This window comes from Mustela nivalis (genome assembly GCF_964662115.1).
Source record: "Mustela nivalis genome assembly, chromosome: 14".
In the NCBI taxonomy this organism is placed as follows: domain Eukaryota; kingdom Metazoa; phylum Chordata; class Mammalia; order Carnivora; family Mustelidae; genus Mustela; species Mustela nivalis.
The window spans coordinates 42,813,946-42,829,349 of record NC_139033.1 but is presented as its reverse complement, the minus strand read 5'-3'; the positions used below and the strand labels follow the sequence as shown (position 1 = coordinate 42,829,349).

General features: G+C 55.1%; 1 protein-coding gene across 5 annotated transcripts in view; it reads left to right on the top strand.

The window, feature by feature from the left end:
* MAPK4 (mitogen-activated protein kinase 4) overlaps positions 1 to 15,013 on the top strand; it is a 145,588-nt gene extending 130,575 nt beyond the window's left edge. For 3 of the 5 annotated variants that reach the window (XM_082699020.1, XM_082699021.1, XM_082699022.1), the window contains 4 exons: positions 2,950 to 3,094; positions 4,588 to 4,749; positions 9,448 to 9,649; positions 12,363 to 15,013. In XM_082699020.1, the coding sequence (XP_082555146.1) occupies positions 2,950 to 3,094; positions 4,588 to 4,749; positions 9,448 to 9,649; positions 12,363 to 13,059 (1,206 nt within the window). In that variant the 3' untranslated portion in view covers positions 13,060 to 15,013. The remainder of the gene's footprint in view (positions 1 to 2,949; positions 3,095 to 4,587; positions 4,750 to 9,447; positions 9,650 to 12,362) is intronic. The other 2 variants (XM_082699023.1, XM_082699024.1) reach the window with 1 other exon arrangement.
* The last annotated feature ends 391 nt before the right edge of the window (positions 15,014 to 15,404 follow it).

Here is a 15,404-nt window from a genome sequence, read left to right as displayed (position 1 = left end):
GTGAGCCCTTCTGATAAAACTCTCCATTCCTTGGTATTCTTTTTATTCTAGAAAGTTCTGTGCTCTTTCACCCCACCCACTCTGCTGAAACGTTCTTGAATTCAGATCACCAGGATCGTGTTGTGGGCCCCAGAGCCTCTTGCTTGGACACCCAGGGCTCATCTCAGCTGAGGGCAGGACCCCTGCCACCACCTCCTTCCCCATGTCTGCTTTCCCTCGCCCTGCCCCGCCTCCCCTTCCAGAAAGGGAGCCCCCTCTTTGTTCCCAACGCCCCCTTCTGCAGGGCTCCTCTTGCTCCAGAACCTGACAGAAGACACTGCAGCTTCCCAAATTCTCCTCTGCCCGGTGGCTTCTGAAACACATCAGTATGTCCTCTGTTTTCAAAACGGCTTGAGGGACAAGTGGCCGTGGGGAAGCAGCAGGACCTCGGTTTTCATTCCGAAGTAAGGAAGAGCTGTTGGGCGAACTTTCTCAGCTGCTGTCATGGCCTGACCCTCATTTCTGGCTCAGGGGCAGCCTTGCCCATGCAAACATCTTTCTTTTACTTTCCAGGCAGGTGTTTCAGAAGGAAGCCTCCCTGTGTCCCCACTTCAGTCCTGGGTGCTGCGGATTGACAGGTGTTAATGACAGGAAATTCCATCCATAGAAGACCGCTCATTTACATATCAGAAAACTCCCCTCTGGGTGACTCTGCTTTTATCTTCCTCTCGCTGCCTCAGCCTCTGACTAGAAAATCGATCAAACCATTCTTTCCTGATGACCTGACCACCCAGAAGTGAACTTCTACAGTTTGGCTTGTGGCTGTAATTTTTTGAAGAATTTTTTTTTTTTAAGATCTTATTTATTTAAAGAGAGAGAGCAAGCCGGGTGGGGACAGAGGGAGGAGAGAATCTCAAGCAGATGCCCTGCTGAGCACAGAACCCCATGAGGGACTCCTACGACCCTGAGATCATGATCTGAGCCGAAATCAAGAGCCAGACGCTCAACCGGCTGAGCCACCCAGGTGCCCCCCAAATTTCATTTTTTATTTAATTTAATTTAATTTAATTTATTAGACAGAGATCACAAGTAGGCAGAGAGGCAGGCAGAAAGAGAGAAGGAAGCAGGTTCCCTGCTAAAGCAGAGAGCCCGATACGGGGCTCAATCCCAGGACCCTGGGATCATGACCTGAGCCAAAGGCAGAGGCTTTAACCCACTGAGCCACCCAGGTGCCCCTAAACTTTATTTATTTATTAAAATTTTTAAAAAGATTTTATTTATTTATTTGACAGAGAGAGATCACAAGTAGGCAGAGAGACAGGCAGAGAGAGAGGAGGAGGCTCCCTGTGGAGCAGGGAGCCCCATGTAGGGCTCAATCCCAGGACCCTGAGACAGTGACCCGAGCCAAAGGCACAGGGTCAATCCACTGAGCCACCCAGGTGCCCCACCTAAAATTTATTTTTTAAGTAAGCTCTACACCTGATATGGGCTTGAAGTCACAACCCTGAGATCAAGAGTCACATGCTCAAGGACTGAGGCAGCGAGGCACCCCAGTCTATCTGTAACTTTCAGGATCACACTTAACCCCCTAACAAAGCACCGTGCATACAGCAACATGGATGAATCCAGCTGCTTCATGCTAAGTGAGGGAATTGGGACTCAGAAAGGGGCGAGGACTCCCACGTATATGGCATTCCATACAAAGCAAAACCGGAGGACAGAAAACCGTGATTGCTAGGGGGCTGGGGCCAGGGCGTGGGGGATGGGTGACTCGACAGGGACATGAGGGAATCGAAGGAGTTCATTTGGGTGGGAGCATTGAGGCGAGGGAAGGGGTACCCTGTGGTTGCTTCCTCTTTCCCCCTTCCCTCCACCAGTTTGGGTCCCTCCTCTGAAGAAACATGTATGTACCACAGGGGAGAGAGCACTGCCGTCATACTGTAGGGCTCTCGGAAGGTTTGAGCAAATAGATTCTAGATTAATTGATCAAAAGCTCCTGGTGGGTACTGGGGCTTCTTAACTTTTCATCTGCATGAGCCTGAGTCTGTGAGAGTTCCTGCATCAGGAAAAAGGGCAGTTCAAATGCTGAATGGGGAGTTTCATCAGCGGACATCAAGACCATCCCTGGGCTCTCCCACTGGATCCCTTCGGTCCGAATTAACCCCCAGACGGGTCTGCCTTCTCAGTTTAGAGACTGTTCCGGGTCATCCCAATGGACACCTCCCAGGTTACACTGTTGGGCCAACTTTCTGGCCCAACATGTAAAAAACGGAATCCAAGTTGCCCAGCTATATTTTCCATTCTGTGCGAAACCACGTAGCTCCCCACCACATCTTGTAGGGAGGGCTTCTGTCCCAGACCACAAATCCTTGAGCAGTGGCTGAAATCAGTGAGGACATCGATGCCCTCAGAAAGACACTGTGGAGCTCTCAGAATCCTCTGGGCCAACCAAAGCTGCACCCACTCTCCGTTCAGGGTGTTTTCGTATGCCCTTCACCTGCCCCCATTACGGAGCCAGCCTTCCGTGGTCAGCAGGGGCTTGGCATCCCCAGCTCTGTAGCCGCATTAATTCTTACCTTCAGCATCACAGTAACTGGCTTGATTTCAGATGTGTGGCCATTGCTGAAATTCAGCCGCTGGATCAATGAAATTCCAAGTTTCTCATCCTCACTCCATTGATGATGGTAATGAACTTGAGTTTGGCTCCTAGGCATCCAGCTTCTGACTAGATGAGGGCAGATTCGTTTGGCAGGGTGATGTCACGTTGGGGTGGGAAAGCCTTCCTTCCAGAATGTTGGTCTCTTGCCTCCCCACCCACAGTGGAGAATCGCTGGGCCTCAGGGAAGGCTCCAGAGTGGAAGGATCCTGGACGGGGTGCTGTCTTTGGGTGGAAAGAAATGAGAAGGTGCTGGGGAGAGAGGGTATGTCTGCACAGGGCTGCTCATCAGAGCCGGGGGTTCTGTCTTCCAGGGTTACCTGTCGGAAGGGCTGGTGACTAAGTGGTACCGCTCGCCGCGCCTGCTCCTCTCCCCTAACAACTACACCAAAGCCATTGACATGTGGGCCGCCGGCTGCATCCTGGCAGAGATGCTCACGGGGAGAATGCTCTTTGCTGGTAAGTCACTGCCCATCCCTTCTTCCTTCTGATGTCGTTCTAGAAAAAGAGAGAACTGATTGAAAGGGAAAAAAGAAAAAAACCACACACACACCCCAATAACAAAATAAGACAAAAAAAGATGGTAACCACAAAACATTCTAGTCTTTCTCTTTAAAATGACCTGTATGGCTTAAGGGACCTACTTAGAAGCCCCTTATCATTTCTGGCAAGATACCAGAAAGGCTGAAAATAGCCTTTTGAGGGCAGAACTTTCAAAGTCAAGTAACGACTTCTATTCAGTGGGATTGACCACTGCAAACACCCATCCTACCTTTTCAGGCCCTTCCTCTTCTCTCCCTGCCACTGTGAGCAGCCAGTCTGGGGTGTTCATTTGGGAAGCGGACCGCACAGGGGGCTCCCAGGGTCCCTGAACTGACCCTTCATGAGCCCGCACAGGATGAGACCAAAGGGACCGCTTCCAAACAGCCTGAGCCGCAGGCCCTTGCTGCGACAGCATCGCGGTAACCCTGTCCGCTCGGGGCTGCACCAGGCGTCGTTGGGGGACACAGAGGAGCCCCACCGTAGGACCAGCTTCTGGCAGTTTGGAATCGGTGGTAAGGGACAGGCACGCAGAGCAGCTACATAAATCTGGGGACTTCTTGAAGATAGAAAGTCAGTTAAGAGTTTAAACTGGTGGAAGTAAGTGGAAAGGCTATCAAGCAGAAAGGGGAAATGGAAGCAGTGGGAGTAAGAGCAGCCTGGAGGTCGAAGGGGACAGCGAGGAGAGAGACCTGACCCCTACCAGCAGTGCCACCGTGCCGGGAGAGCGTCCGTGCTCGGGCGGCAAAGATGAGTTGCGTTTCTGAGACTCGTAAAGACTGAAGCTTCTTACGGCCCAGCATCCAGCCTGAGGCCTGCCAGGGAGAAGCTGCTCAGTAAGTCGACATTTGGTGAAGGAATGAGGGAGCACGGGCGTGAATAAATGCCCGAGTCCGTCCTGTCCCAGCACACGTCTCCCACGCACCTGGCATAGCGGCATCGCCTGTCCTCCTCCCCTCTGCCTCAGGGAGCACAAGCCGCATTCCAGAGCCAGCTGGTGACTTCTGATTGTCCCCCTCCTCGTTAGGGTCCTTCTAATTGGATACCCAAAAGGCGAGGCTCAGACCTTGTTTTAAAATCACTTCCTTGCCCAGCCCGGGAAAGAACACGCAGAGGCGTCTGGGACAGAGCACTGGGCCCAGCTGTTCCCGTCACATTAGCTCGGCTGACTCAGTCTGTATCAGACGGGTCCATTCCAGAGGCAGAGACGCTTGTCAGCACCAAGCCCCAGAGATGGCAAGCAACCTGCCTGCACTCACACAGCAGGCCAGCGGCCAAGTGAAGACCCGAACCCGGGTCCCCTGGCCGCCGGCCCGGTGCTGCTCCCACCGTCCTCCCGGAACCACCATGGGGCTTCCACCACCCCAGCCTCTCAGGCAACGCACTTGACCATATGGTATTTGGCTCCCCAGGGGCTCACGAGCTGGAGCAGATGCAGCTCATCCTAGAGACCATCCCCGTGATCCGGGAGGAGGACAAGGACGAGCTGCTCAGGGTGATGCCCTCGCTCGTCAGCAGCAGCTGGGAGGTGAAGAGGCCGCTGCGCAAACTGCTCCCCGAAGTGAACAGCGAAGGTACCTCCACCTGGGGCCAGGCCAGCCTCCGGGAGGCTGCGCTCCGGCTTCCTCCCGGGCCGGGCGGGTGGTCACCTTCCAGAAGGACGATGCCGAGTTCCTAGACAGAAGGGCCAAGGCCATGCCACTGTAGCAGGAGTTTTCCCCAGCTCCTTCCAGAATGAGCGTCCCTGGCCCCCAGAGTTTGGCCGCCAGGAGACCCTCAAGGCAAAGCTTGGCGTCCTCCAGAGTCTATCCTTGTCTTGGCTTCCTTCTCCTTCTCGTCTTTCTCACTCGCCTTCCTCCACCTCCTCCTTCATCTCCCCTTTCCTTGTTTCCCTTGATGATGTGATGCAGACAACGTGGGTTTTATGAGCTTCAGACCCAGACCCAGACTCATTGCCCAGTTCCCCTGGAGTAGCTATTTGGCCTTGAGCGAGTTTCCTAACCTCTCTGCCTCTGTTTCCTTAATTGTAAGATGAGTGCAGTGATCCGTGTAATGGGGACATCGTGACGGGTGAGTGAAATAGAATGTGTAAAGCCCTGGGCCTGGGAGAATTGCTCCATCAGCTGAATGTTAACATTAGGGGTACCTGGGTGGCTCAGGCGGTTAAGCGTCTGCCTTCAGCTGAGATCTTGATCTCAGGGTCCTGGGATTGAGTCCCATGTCAGATTCCATGCTCAGCGGGCAATCTGCTTCTCCCTCTCCCTCTGCCCCACTCCCTGCTCATGCTCTGTCTCTCTCTCAAATAAATAAAATGTTAACATTATCACTGGATCTCACACCTACCAGAGGCTTCCTGAGGAGACCCCTCCCCGTGTTAGGTAGGACACAGGTTCAGCCAGTTGGAAGAGACACCCAAATTCCTAATGGCTTAACATAAGATTTCTTTCTCATTTAAGAAAAAAGAAGTTAGGAAGCTTATTTCTCTCTTCTGTAGTAATCACAAAGCAGACAGTCCAGGGCCAAGACGGTGATCCTGCTGCAAAGTCATCCAGGGGCACAGGCCCCTTCCGTCCTCCTGTTTAGCCATCTTAGGGTGCTGCCCTTACTACCCGGAGGAAGATCGGGAAGGGGGGCAGGTCCGCTTGCCCTTAAGGTCATGAGCCGGAATTTGGACACCTCACCTCCACTCACGTTTCGTTGGCCAGAACTCAGTCCCGTGGCCCCAGCTTGCTGCAGTGGAGGTGGTGAAATAGGTTTTATTCCATGCCACTTGGTGTCCATTATTACGAATGAGACCATCAAGAGACCAAGAACTTGGACCACTGGTGTCTTCTAACAATGTCCGTGGCCATGATCCCCACTCAATCATAAGCTGCCTCAGTTTTCTCTTCATGAAAGGGGAGGAAGGATCATTTCATTCACCACAAATTAAGACTCAGCCCATCTGTATGTGAGTCCCGGGGCCCTGTAGACATCCCACCACGAGACGAGATGGGCAGTCACCTCTCAGGAATTCCGGGTCAGGGATGTGTCACCGCGTCCCCTCCCCCAAGCAGCCACACACACAGCAGCCCCTCAGTGCCCTGGCTCTCGGAGTGGTGGACTGTGTCTCCACAAAATCAGAGTTGGTCCTGATAGGAGATGAAGCTCCTCATTATCGTCGGCAGCATCCCCTGCCGTGCATTAAGCCCCCACAGTGTCAGGGATGGGAGTTCCGAGACACGAGAGGTGCTCTCGCTGGGAAGACGGGGAGAACCAAGACGTGAGGGGAGAACAAAGACTAAGGAATGCATCCTAAGGGGCCGGCGAGAGCTCTGCCTATTTGGGGAGAGGAAGGGAGTGGAGAGGGACAGAGAAGCTGGCCAGTGGGACATGGTGAGCCTGGACCAGCAGGACGAGTCACAGACCTGTAGGTAGGAAGTGAGGCTGGAGAGGTGAGAAGGGCCAAGAGGCCAATGACTTTGGACTTGATCCTGTAGCTGAACAGTGTTCACTGAAGCTGGGCGTGATCCTCTCTCCCTATGTGCCAAAACTCAGCTCCAACCAAAACTCCCTCGCCGGCCTGTGGCCTTGAAACCCTGGCCTTGAAAGGAGGTCTCCAGCTGACCTCTGGCTTTAGGAGAATGAGGGGTCCCCAGAATGAAATATGGGTCAGGGGAGAGCACCAAGGCCACCCACCTAGGAGAGCCGGCCGGTGACTTGCAGTCCCTCCCTTTTCTGTACATCTGAGGCCCCGCAGGCCTGGGAAGAGGCAGGGTCTCTCTCTGGCTGTAGCCCGCAGAGGCTCAAAGGGCAGCCTGGGTGACTCTGTCCCTCAGTGGCTGACGGAGCCATCAAGGCAGGATGAGGGAGACAGGCCCCAAGGCCATCATATCGAGGCATCAGTTCTGAGCTCCGTTTACCCTACAAAGTAAAGGTGTCACAAGTGACAAATCTGATGGGAGTGCTCTGGGTGAAGCAGGGTTGGGGCCCTCAGGGCCCACCTGCGTCTCAGTCACCAAAGATGCCCCTGAGGATCCTTCTAGACCTGGGGGCTCTGGAAAGTCCCGTTTGAGGTTCACTAGGTCACAGGAAGGTGACAAGATGGTAGGGAAGCTTCATACTAGAAATGCCTTCAGAAGATGTGGGGAGGTTGAGCCCAGAAAAGAGGAGTTGGGGGTTGGGAGGGCTTGGTTTCTGCATTGAGAAAAACAAAGCTAGTGCTGTGGCAGATACATCCGGAAACTCCAGGAAGATCTGCTGGCGGTATAGACACAGCTTGCCTCCAGTCTGGACAGAGTGGGGGAGCCTGGGGTTCTCCCGGAACCCAGACTGTCAGAGAAGGGTCTGCCATCTTCAACACTCAGGCTTGAGGGTCCCCCTGGACACCCACTTCCAGCCTAAGCCAGGGGAAGAGAGGCGAGAGACTCTTACAGGAGGCTTTCATGCATCCAGCCTGGAAGTGGGGTGCACACGTCACTCCCACCCTGTCCCCCAGCCTCCCGTCCCACAGCCGCGTCAGACAGCAGGGGCGGCTGGGAGAGCCAGGCCAGTGTGTGCCAGCCAGAGGGGCCTTGCCCAGGACCTGGCTGCTGCCTTGGTCCCCCCTGAGGGGACCAGACATGGGAGACCTGCAGAGGGCAGAGCTAAGCCCAGGATTGGAGGTTAAAGGGGGCAGATTTAGCTTAGAGACAAGAAGGGATTTTCTAGTCTTTAGGCTTCTGGAAGTGTCTGGCACCTGCTAGAAGACCAGCTGTCAGGAAGAGGAAGGAGGAGACTCATCTTCACTAGAGTCCATGGGGGGCACTTCAGGGTTTGCTGGGTCTTTGTTAACAACAGTGATGCCGGTGATGATGCCTGCCCATGTCCAGAGCTTCAGCTCTCTCCTGTCCTTGTCAGAAGGTCCAGAGTAATCTGCTGGATCGAGGGAGGGCAGCAGCCCAAAGAGGGAGAACCTCGCCCTGCCCAGAGCCAGGCAGGGCCAGAGCGGACTGTGTGCCGTGGCCAGGTTCTTCCCAGCCCCGCCCATCAGGGAGGGTCTTTCAGGTCCCCAGCCCTGACCCAGAGGCTCCCCCTGAGCCTCAGAGCTCTTGACGGTGATCGGAGTTCCTGCTGCTTTACTGATCTTGCGGTCTGGGCTTACGGAGCCCCACCACGTCCTCCCTCAATTTCCTGAATCATGGATGAATTTTGCTGCAGAGAGACCCAGGGCTGGTGTGAGGGGCAGGGCGGTGGTGGCTGGCTTGCAGCCTTTGTCCCCTGCCACGTGGGCAGTAACGTGATTAGCTCCGCTGGGATTCAAGTGGGCTCTCCCGAGCTGAGACGTGATACAAACCTCCAGGCTAGACCTTGTGCTGAGATGAGGCAGGGCAGAGCCCACAAGGCAGATGGTTGCCCCTGCCCCGCCTGGAGAAAGGACACCAGTCCTGTGTGCAGAGCTGGTGTGTGGCCACTGCGTACCCACAGCGCCCGACTGGCTACCGAAATTTCGAGTACTTCCATGCTGGCGGGCAGCCAGCCACCGTACAAGGCTTCGGAGTGTCCCTTCCTGTCCCCAGGTTCCAGTGCCTAGGACCTCCCCTTGATCTGGACTCTGGTCCCCAGGAGGGCTTCAGCTTGGTGGTCATAGATATTTTAATATCAAGCCGGCCTGCTGTTGTTTGTCAAACCTCCAGATGCAGCCTGTGGTAGGAAGGCAGGGCCGGGCAGCCGTGGGCTATCAGACCTGTCCCACCTGCCTCACCTTTCGGTGACCTATCTCATAGGTCACTGCTGGCACCTGGGAGCCAAGGCTCCCCCAGGCACTCCAGCAACACACAATCTGTAGCCAGTGGGAATGGGTGTAGAGACACCGCAGGTCACCCTGACCCCACAAGGGAGCCACCTCTGAGGTGTGTCCCATGCTGTCTCCTAGAGGACGCCCCCCCCCCCAACAGTGGGACTGAGCTCCAGGTGTCCTGCTCATGCGCACAGCCCCCTCTCCTGCCAGTGCTTCCAGGGAGGGTCACCACGTACTCGCCTCTAGGCCAGACCAGCCTAAGGCAGACTCCTAGCCCTGTACCGGCTCTTAACCAACAGCAACTGGAACAAGTCACTTTCCCCTGCTGGGCCTCTGTTTATTCATTTATGAAATCAGAAAAGCAATTATCTACTCTGAATTTGCACTGGATTGTGGTGAGGATCACAAGAAAGGAGAAGGGCTGAAAAGCTTTTTACAAATGGGGAAGTACCAAAAAATGTCTCTGCTAGGCAGGGCAGTGAATGACTTTCCTGTCCTGTTTTGCTCCCTGCAGCCATTGACTTTCTGGAGAAGATCCTGACCTTTAACCCCATGGATCGTCTAACAGCAGAGATGGGGCTGCAGCACCCCTACATGAGCCCGTACTCGTGCCCGGAGGACGAGCCCACCTCGCAGCACCCCTTCCGCATTGAAGATGAGATCGATGACATCCTGCTGATGGCTGCCAACCAGAGCCAGCTCTCCAACTGGGACAGGTGCGGTTCCAGGGGCCTCCGGCTCTGGAGTGTAGAATCCACGTTCTCATCCTCCCGTTTCTGTTTTGCCTCTGATCCTCCGTGATCTTTCCCTCTACCTCCCAAGCTCTATACCCCATGGGGGTCTTTCCCCACTTAGCTTTCTGCCTTTCTCTCCTGTCCCCAGGCACTCCCAGCGGGTGAGCGTGTGTGGGTTGGGAGCCTTCCTTTGTGCAACACAGCCACCACCCCTGTCCTCCCCACCCTGAGGGTTCTAGAGCCAGGGCTCAATACAAGGTTCAGCGACATTTAAGGAGTACCCGTCACTGGAGCTCCCTTCTGGCAGACTGGGAATCTGCCCTAGAAAGTAGACTGCACCAGCACACAGAGGAGAGACAATGTGACATTTATGACCGCACAAAATTTCGCATGGTCCTCATCGTTGAAACCTCCCTAGAGTGCCACGAAGGAGGGGTGCCGTTGTCACTACTGCTCAGCGACACATGAGGAAGCCACAGCCCAGAGAGGATAGAGACTAGCGTCAGGCCACACAGCTAATGCCTGCCTCCTGGGGGGTCTCCTGGGTCTGCACCTATGCCAGACACTGCTGAATGCCAGACTGGGCTGAGCCTCCGAATCCTTCCCAACACAGTGTACCCGGAAGTCACTACCCGTGATTCAGCATTGGGTAGAACACACATTTTTTTTAACCATCTCTGTGTAGGCATGTTATGATTTCTCGGGACCCTTCCTGTTCTGACGTTGAGATGAGGCAGCTAAACATTTGGGCGTCACCATCTGCTAATCCGGGGCCGGGAGAGCTGAGAGCTGCTCAGTTTAGAAATAGAAGTCAAGGGCTTAGCAGCTAGGACTCCAAGGAGGCCTAAGTGGGAGCCCCGCTGCGGTGGGAATGTGACAGCTAGTTACATAAGTGACAGATGAGCAAGTTCTCCTTTTCAGTCATTTGACAGATGATAGGTTGCAGCGTAAGGAGGCAGTGGGAGGGCCAGGGCAACGTTGCTATTTTGGGACAGGTTTGTGGGTTTGTTGTTGTCGATTGTTGTTATCAAGAGTTGCCAGCAAATAGAGATTAATGAAGACCCTTCCTTCTGCCACCCCCATGCCTTTCCCACCCTTGACTGTGGTCCCTGCAGCCCCTCCCCCTCTGCGCCACAGCGCTTTAAGGGCTCAGAGCACTGGCCCAGGGAGGCCCACCCCGTGCTTATCACGGCTGTAGTGCAGGGCTGGGGCCGGGAAAACTGGCAGGGTTTCTTTAGCCACTGCCCACCAGCTCTGCCCATTTCTCAGCCTGACAGAGTTCCGCTCCCGACTTTCCCATCACACCTTCCTGATGGAGATGGGCCATCCATGGCAGACTCCTTCCAACAGGCCCTCCTACTTTGGACAAATGGCTTAACCTTGGATGAGTGCCAGCATCATGTCCCAGTGGGGACATCGGGAAGGCAGCACGATAATGCTGATTCCACAGAGTCTTGTCCGAGAACAGGCGCCTGGCTCCCGGTGTGTAGCAGCCAGGGATTAGGGTCTTCTCAAGTTCTTCCTCCTAGAAATCTCGGCAGCTTCTAGGACCCTTGTGGGAAGAGGCGGTGTTCGCCTCTGGGAAGGACTCCTGCCCTCGTGGTGTCACTGGGAGAGAGGGCAGCAGTCCCAGGGCCTCCCTGTGCCTCGTAAACCACATCGTGTGAACCACTTCTCCGCATCTACGCTCTCACAGCCAAACCTGCCTGTCTTTGGTGCACCGGCTCTTCCTGTGTGAGCTCTGGGCATCCTGTACTACGAGCTGCTGGCTGTGGGCCACGCCTTCCTGCGCTCCCCGCCTCCCTCCACATGGTTCTTCTGCACAGAGCACCTGGCATGGGGAGGCGAGGTCCCAGCTCGAGCTGATGGCCGGCACACCTGCCCTTTATTTGCTTTTGGCTAGCTGACTTTACTCTCCGTGGCCGCAGGGCACTTGACAGAAGGCAGAATTCCAAGGATCTTTGGCCTCTCTGGAAGGTGTCTAGAACCTTTCCATAGATCCCACCTGCACTGCATTGTTGCAGGGTGCTGGGGGTGGGGAGGCATCTAACCAGAGCCCCTAAGGCAAGAGGTCTTAGCCCAGGCCGTACCTTAGCATCCCCTGGGGATGTGTTAAAACCATGCAGATGCAGAGTCCCAGTGGAGACCTGCAGAATCAGAGTGTGGGGTGATTCTACTCTGAGCCAGGGCCAAGGAGCACTCATTAGGGCTCCACTACTCGAAGTGTGGTCCCTGGACCAGCAGCATCAGCATCACCTGGGAGCTGGTTAGAACCACGGACTCTCTGGCCCGCCGAGAGGCTACTGGATCAAGAGCGGCAACTTTGCAAGGGTTGTGGCCTTGGTGGGTGCCTTTGAAAGGAGGGTCCACGAGGCCAGGGAATTTGTTGTTTGTTGTTTGGTTCTCTGCTGTGCCTGGCAATGCCAGTGCCTTGCACTTAATAATGTGTTCAAGAAATAACTGTAGGATATCGAATGAGTACAGAAGAATACAAGGGTTAAGCAAAAAAAAAAAAAAAAAAAAAAAAAAATCAGTCCTTCCACAGGAACCCTGGGGGGTGTGGGTCGGGGCAGTCACGGGACCAGAGGGACAGGAAAGGAATGGAAAGGCAGTCTGTGCCCGACAGACAGGGGTGTGGGGCCTTGGCTCCCTCGGGGAAGGCAACTCACCATTCCGTTTGTCTGCACCCTTGCAGGTACCCTGTGAGCCTGTCCTCGGACCTGGAGTGGAGGCCGGACCGGTGCCAGGACGCAAGCGAGGTGCAGCGCGACCCGCGCGCGGGCTCGGCACCCCTGGCCGAGGACGTGCAGGTGGACCCGCGCAAGGACTCGCGGAGCAGCTCGGAGCGCTTCCTGGAGCGCTCGCACTCGTCCATGGAACGCGCCTTCGAGTCCGACTACGGGCGCTCCTGCGACTATAAGGTGGGCTCGCCTTCCTACCTGGACAAGCTGCTGTGGCGCGACAGCAAGCCGCACCACTACTCTGAGCCCAAGCTCATTCTGGACCTGTCGCACTGGAAGCAGGCGGCCGGGGCGCCCCCGAGCACCACGGTGGCCGCGGACGCTGGACCACGCGAGGACGAGCCGACCAACCTCTTCCTGGAGATCGCGCAGTGGGTCAAGAGCACGCAAGGTGCCCCGGAGCGCGCCAGCCCGCCCCCCGACAGCCCTGAGCGCCGCCTGTCTGGCTCTCCGCCCGGCCGCCCGGCCCCCATCGACGGGGGCGCCAGCCCCCAGTTCGACCTGGACGTGTTTATCTCCCGCGCCCTGAAGCTCTGCAGCAAGCCCGAGGACCTGCCGGACAATAAACTGGGTGACCTCAACGGCGCGTGCCTCCCTGAGCACCCCGGCGATCTCGTGCAGACCGAGGCCTTCTCCAAAGAAAGGTGGTGAGGGAGAGGGGGAGCTCCAGGCACCCCCGAGCAGAGGCCACCCGGGAAAGCCCGGCCTGGCAAGAAGGGGCTGGCCCTCCTCCCCCGCATCTCCACCGCCCCTTGCACCCCTCTCTGCTGCCTTGGGGTTAGCAAAACACAGGAAGGATCCGAGGAGGGAGAGGAATGTCCATTTCTTAAACTGCCTTAATAACTAGCCTTTAACCTCTGGGAGCAGGTTTGAACAGGAGCCTAGTTTGGGGGTTGATCACTTTCCCAGCAAAGAGGGGGCCCTTGTTAGGTGGCGGTTTGCCGGGAAGCAGTGTGTCTTAGACAGCAGTCTGCAAGCCCAGCCGGGTGCAGAGGAATCTTGCTGGCCGATGGTTGAAGCCATCTGGCCAGTCTAGCCTCACGGACAGAGGAAGGACAGTGAGGCCGGGAGAAGCCAAGTGATGTGCTTACCCCTGGGGCAAGGCTGGGAGCCTGGTCTCCTAGGCTAGTGTCTGTCCACTCTAAACTGTCTTCCTCTGCTGGGGGCCCTGTGGCTTTCCAATCAAAAACCTTGGTCCAAGGTGTTTCTTCCCTGCCCATCACCATCTGCCCTATCCCATCTTTTATTCAGAGCAATGTTGCTTTATATTCCAAAATGGGAAACTGAGCCAGTTTCACCCTACAGACCAACCAGATATTATCTGGCTCCTCAAGTACTTCCGTAGCCCACCTGCCACACCCCCGTTAGCTTCATCCCTGTGTGGTCTGAAAACCTTGGCTCAGATCAGACCAGTGTGGGATCTGTGGGTCCAAGAGCTCATCTTCCAGACCTGGGCACACACCTCCTCCAGAACTCCCTATGCACTTTCCTGACACATGCACGGATGCAAGGCCATGGCCCCAGCTCCCCAGGGAGTGTCCTACACAGGTGAGTTTGAAGACAGCAGTCCCAGTAACGCCTGCAGCCCAACACCCAGTCCCATACATGGAACCCACGCACAGACACGTACAGAGCTCCTCTCCCAGCCTACCTCGGGAACTAATGTTATTGGCACAGATTGCGCCTTTGGAGTAAACAAGGCCATGAGGTGCCCGCCATAGAGCAAATGTGTTAGGAGAGAAGATTTCACACGGGACCAATCGTGCTTCGTGAATACTGACCTTGATTTTGATCATCCATTTAGCCCTGGCAGAGAGTGGTCCCTAAAGAAATGCATGGAAAGCAAGTGGCCTTGGGAGCAAGGTGGGAAGATGGGAAAGGCGGGGTGCCAACAGGAAAAGTCCTCAGGGGTCAGGCACCAGCATAGAGACCCCAGGACACAGGAAGGGCTTCCAAGCAGCCATGCCCCTCGTAGCTTCAGGCTGAGTTTGGGGCGTGCACACCAGAGGTGTCCTTGCATTCAGAGCCTGGGGTGATGGTATAGGGGCACAGCAAGCCCTCTGCGGAAGCAGAGTCCATTCCCCGAAATGCTCTGCCATTCCCGCCACTGGTATTCTGCCCCGCCCAGCACCCCCAGAGATATCCACGGGAGGTCTAGCCAGTCTGCAAACAGAGGACTCCCCAGTGTTGGCCTTGGGCTGTGTTCACCCTCACCTTGACAGCACCTTAAACCTATCAGCTAACTAAGAGTTGTACATTGAAACCTGCAACACATTAGAAACTTATATTTAAAAACAAAATTAATCACACTGACCATAATTTTTAATGGAAAATATGTAAATATGAAGTGTTTGAGTTTCTTTCTTTTTCTTTTTCTTTTTTTTTTTAATAAGACAAGGAAATACACACCGCTCCTCATGTGCCACTTGTCCTCAGAGGGCGGCTTTACGTTTTTGGTAAAGGAACAAGCTGCTGACCCTGACCAGGAGTTCATATACAATTGCTATTATAGAGGAATTGTTATAATTACTCGTGTTTTCAAAAGATCTATTAAACTTCATCAGGATGGGCCAAATAAAGTTTTATTGGAACACAGAGTCCTTTATTCATCGAATGCTCTCATTCATTTACGTATTATTTGATCGTGTCTTGGGCAGTGGTGGAGTCCTTGGAGCACGGCTGGCTGCTTCTTGCACCCCAGAGGGCAGGGTTTTGAGGGGTTGCCGTCGGCAGGGAGGGGAGTGGAAAATCTATACGGATTGGTAGTCAGGGGAGTGATTCCAGAACCGTCTGGGTCGGGCCTGGTGTCCGTCCTGTAGATTTCAAACCATATCTTGGAGTTCACCCCAATCCTTCTGAGCAAGGCTAAACCCTTTGTCCAGCCCCAAAGGGGCCAACATCATGAGATTTGGAGGAGCCAGCACCCACAAATACCTCCCCGAGCCACACTTCACAGGTACCTGAGAGTCCCCTCAACGAAGTTCACTGCTTTGTAA